This window comes from Engraulis encrasicolus, chromosome 24 (assembly GCF_034702125.1).
Source record: "Engraulis encrasicolus isolate BLACKSEA-1 chromosome 24, IST_EnEncr_1.0, whole genome shotgun sequence".
Lineage (NCBI taxonomy): Eukaryota > Metazoa > Chordata > Actinopteri > Clupeiformes > Engraulidae > Engraulis > Engraulis encrasicolus.
Window position 1 is genome coordinate 34,173,151 of NC_085880.1, and position 5,000 is coordinate 34,178,150.

The following is a 5,000-nucleotide window of genomic DNA, read 5'->3' on the forward strand; positions in this document are numbered from 1 at the left end:
TAAAATAAAGATGCAGAGCGAACATCAAGAAGACGAGGTGTGTGTGTGTGTGTGTGTGTGTGTGTGTGTGTGTGTGTGTGTGTGTGTGTGTGTCTGCATGTGTGAATGGCAGCCAGGTAATGGAGGTGCCCTGCGCTCCCGGATTCAATCTGCAGCAGACTGGAACCCATTTGGAAGGCACACACACACACACACACACACACACACACACACACACACACACACACACACACACACACACACACACACACACACACACACACACACACACACACACACACACACACACACACACACACACACACACACACACATGAACGATACATGAACAGGTAATGGCGCAGCAATCTGATGAGCCAAGCTATGCAGAGCTGTAATACGCTGAGCTATTATGTGTGTAGTGTGAGCAGCTGTGGCCTTATGGTTAAAGAGACGGGCTTCAGATCTGAGGGCTGCAGGTTCGAACCCCACCCTTCCACTCCCTACCGCACTCCATGGCTGAGGTGTCCTTGAGCAAGGCAGCTAATCCCACACTTCTACAGGGCTATAACCAATACCCTGCACTTAAAATAAATAACTTGCTGAAAATTAAATAAAAGCGTCAGCTAAGTGTAATGTAATGTTACTGTGGCAGGGCCCTGCCTAAAGTGAGGTGGTGACAAAACACAGACACACATTAGCCTTGGTCTCATTAGCCGCGCTTCAGCGGCCCGGGGCCGCCCGGGGCTCAGGAGAGTGGCCGGCTCGGAGCTGCCGGCCCCGGGCCATTTTTTGCCTGATCGGACTCATAGCCGACCCCAGGCACATTCAGGTACACGCCTTGTTTGTGAAACGTCAGTCGGGCACAGCCCACTTTCGCCCCAAATCACAGAAGGACAACAACAGAACAACGACAAAGAAGGAGAAGAAAATGGAACAAACTCTGCTGGAGCAGGTCGCCGTTTGGCTCGTAGCATACGGACAAAGACGACAAGAACTGCAAAGAAAATGGCTTGCCTTTCAAGAACAGTTTTATTACATGGCAAAGTTGTCGATTCAGAAGCTGTATGGGACGCAGCGCATGTTAAGAAGACAAAGACGCATGAAAATACGAGCAGCTCGACACCTGAGAGTGAACAGAAGGAGACGTGCGAACATGCCCAGTTAATCCCCCCAATCGCGCACAGAAGCATGAGCCCCGGACATAGCGAGACATGAATGTGCAGGTAATTGAATAAGTTACCATGTGAAAGGAGACCAAATCCCGGAGACATAGCACCTTCATCAGTTGCTATAGAAAATTATGAGCCCCGGACATAGCGACACACCCCCTCGTTGCGGCGTGCCACCTGTCTATTCATTCATGTTATTTCCATCCATTTGACATTAAAGCCCTTGTGTAAATTTCAAACTGTGTTTGGCGATCTGTCTGAAACGTGCGATATAGCCTACCAGACCTTCGGCGATAATAGCGCAAAAGCTAAATAAGCCGACATAAATGTCATGTGTGAGTATTTGTGAGACACTTTTTATTGGTGTCCAGTGGAAAGCATGCCAAATCACGATAATGGCACAAGAGTTGGCGGCTAAAAGCAGAAAAAAGCCGACATGACTTAGCTATGACATCCCAAGTTTAAGTGTAGTGGTGCCCATGATGCCCTGATAACAACAAAAAAGTTATGTTGGCTAAATAACTTTAAAAACACAAACAGAAGTGCCAAGGTTGCATCTTATGAAATTATGCCATAAGAAAGCCAAACACCCCAAACTAATGCTTAACCATAATTTGCCCAGAATTTAGCGATAAGTCCCCCATGCAGCCACATTATTACACAGAGGTTGACCCCGCCTCCGAGCCTCGGCGGTGCTTGATGGCCCCGGATGGCCCATCGAATTCGACGGGCCAGGGAAAGCGGCCCTTAGCCCCACAACCTGGCCCGGCGGCCATCTTTAGCACCTAGCCCCCTTTTGATGAGATCACCGTCAGCCCCCTTTTGTCCGGGCCAGCCCGGGGCTGGCCCTGCAATGAGACTAAGGCTATTGTGGTCTATGTCCTGTTCTGAAAACACTCACTTCACTCTGTACACGAAAAAAACTCCCAATTCTCCCATGCACGCACATGTGTGTGTGTGTGTGTGTGTATGTGTGTGTGTGTGTGTGTGTGTGTGTGTGTGTGTGTGTGTGTGTGTGTGTGTATGTGTGTCTTTCGTGTCTTTCATATCCACCACCCTATTACTGTGTGTGTGTGTGTGTGTGTGTGTGTGTGTGTGTTAGGAGGGTAGTCACCTGTTCAAACTCCTCCAGGTCCACCTCCCCATCGCCGTTCAGGTCGAACATCTTGAAGGCAATCTCAAAATTCCTCTGGGGTGCTGCAAACGCACACACACACGCACGCACGCACGCACACACACACACACACACACACACACACACACACACACACACACACACACACACACACACACACACACACACACACACACACACACACACACACACACACACACACACACACACAGTCTTGGGTCAGACCATATCGTAAGCCTGTCAACGCCCCCCTTAGTATTACATTTTTTTTAAAATGCCCTGTGTCAGGTAAGGTAGGCAGACTCATAGACAGACAATCTTTCCATCTGCCTTGATTGACGATGTATATGTGTGTTCTGCTTATCTCACTCCGCAATTGTCCGTCTTTATCTGTGTTTGTCTGTCATGTCTTCATCTGTCTGACCAGTTGTCACGTTGTGAGGACTCTGACAGTGCTCATCAGTCTGACACATCTCTCCCTCCACGCTGTCCGGCAGGCTAACGGCTCCCCAACAGAGGTGTCCCCTACCCCCCATGACATCAGCCTCCTGCCAATCAATCACCCCAAGAAGCCATGCACCCCCCATGCGCCGTGTGTGTGAATGTGTGTGTGTGTGTGTGTGTGTGTGTGTGTGTGTGTGTGTGAGAGAGAGAGTGTGTGAATGTGTGCGTGTGTGTGTGTGTGTGTGTGTGTGTGTGTGTGTGTGTGTGCGCGCGCGAGAGCGAGAAAGAGAGAGAGCGAGAGAGAAGTGTGTGTGTGTGTGTGTGTGTGTGTGTGTGTGTGTGTGTGTGTGTGTGTGTGTGTGTGTGTGTGTGTGTGTGTGTGTGTGTGTGTGTGTGTGTGTGTGTGTCTACTGGGAATGAGAGCGGGAACACAGGGGTGCACCAGTTCTAATTTACACCATGCTGTCTGGCAGCCTCTCCCAATGCACTGTTCCCTCTCTCTCGCTCGCTTGCCCTCTCTCTCTCCTTCTCGACAAACACTCTCTCGCTCTCGCTCTCGCTCTCACTCATTTCATTTCTCTGTTCTTTCCTCCGGGGTGCATGAGGCTCTTGCCAGACAGACAGGCCATAAAACTTTACTGCCTGACCCAACACAGCAATGCAGTCAGACCCCCCTGCAGCCTGACTTTCAGGAAACTCTACAGTGGGAAGAGGAGGAGAAGATGTGTGGAGGAGGAGGAGGAGGAAGAGGGGAGAGAGAGAGAGAGAGAGAGAGAGAGAGAGAGAGAGAGAGAGAGAGAGAGAGAGAGAGAGAGAGAGAGAGAGAGAGAGAGATGACTGAAAGACATGTGGATTGGAGAGGTTGAATGAGAGAGGGAGAGAGAGAGAGAGAGAGAGAGAGAGAGAGAGAGAGAGAGAGAGAGAGAGAGAGAGAGAGAGAGAGAGAGAGAGAGAGAGAGAGAGAGAGAGGGGAGGGGAGAGACTTACTGGAGAGGAAGAAGATGAGGAAGATGTAGTCTGAGAAGGAGATGAGTCCGCACTCCCCCAGCTTGTAGAAGATACTGTCCTCATCCGCAAACTTCTCACGCTCCTGAGCAATCTTCTGCTCACACGGATCCACAACGAACGAATGGAGAGATAGAGAAAGATAGAGGGAGAGATAGAGAGAGGAGGGGGGGAGCACACCAGCAGATATAGAGAGATAGAAACAGAGGGATGTGCAACCATGGTAGGTAGGTTGCACACATCCATGGAGCGAGAGATAGATGGGGGCAGTACCCATAGAGAAAGACAAGGAGAGGAGACAGAGAGATAGAGGAAAGGAAGGAGAGGAGGAGGCAGTCAAAGACAGAGAGATAGAGGAGAGGAGAGGAGAGGAGAGGAGAGGAGAGGAGAGGAGAGGAGGAGCAGTCAAAGACAGAGAGATAGAGGAGAGGAGAGGAGAGGAGAGGAGAGGAGAGGAGAGGAGAGGAGGTCAAAGACAGAGAGATAGAGGAGAGGAGTGGGGGTGGTGGTGGTGTGCAACCAGAGGAAGATTGAGGAGAGGGAGAAACAGACGCATATTAGATGAGTGCAGATCTGACCATAGCAGCCACTGGCCACCGGGGGGCACTATCCCATGCCCCTGAGCCCAGAGGCCATCAACATGAGGGACTTTGATGAGGAGAGCCAGGTGGGGTTACGTAGTGAAAGACTCAGGAAGTCAAGAGGGAGGTCAGAGTACACACACACACATACACACATGCCTACACACACACACACACACACACACAAGCACACAATCATGCCACAGAGGAGCATGCACAAGGTGCACACACTTACGGCCTCATTGGCAAGGGGGTGGGGGGAGGGGGGTAGCAGTGAAGATCATACATTAGTTGTCGTTAGAAAACAGTGAAGGCAAGTAACCAGTGCTTTGGAAAAGATATAAACCGTGTGGAGTTCACCTGTGCTTTGCACACAAGACACACAGTGACCGTTAAGTTGTGCAACCTTTGAACGGTGTGAAATTGACCTGTGATTGATTACTGAACATATGGTGAAAATAACACACTTGTCACCTGTACACTTGTCATATGAATGTTAGGGACAGACAGTGTTGATCATTGTAGACTCACATTTTAAAAAAGACTTCCTGACTCAACACCAGTAAGAATAGTCTCTTGAAACTGGGTTGAAGGCTTTTCAAATACACATACATATATGCACATACATAAGTACAGTACAAACACACATGACAATAAGTCTAGCTACAGTGACGACACCAGGAT

At 49.7% G+C, this 5,000-nt stretch overlaps 1 protein-coding gene across 1 annotated transcript in view; it reads right to left on the reverse strand.

Annotated features, from left to right (window-relative positions):
- The window catches only part of micu1 (mitochondrial calcium uptake 1), a 105,354-nt gene that overhangs the window by 30,332 nt on the left and 70,022 nt on the right, over positions 1–5,000 (reverse strand). The window contains exons 8-9 of the mRNA XM_063191410.1: positions 3,718–3,832; positions 2,266–2,348 (exon numbers count right to left, since the gene is read on the reverse strand). Coding sequence (XP_063047480.1) covers positions 2,266–2,348; positions 3,718–3,832 — 198 coding nt within the window. The remainder of the gene's footprint in view (positions 1–2,265; positions 2,349–3,717; positions 3,833–5,000) is intronic.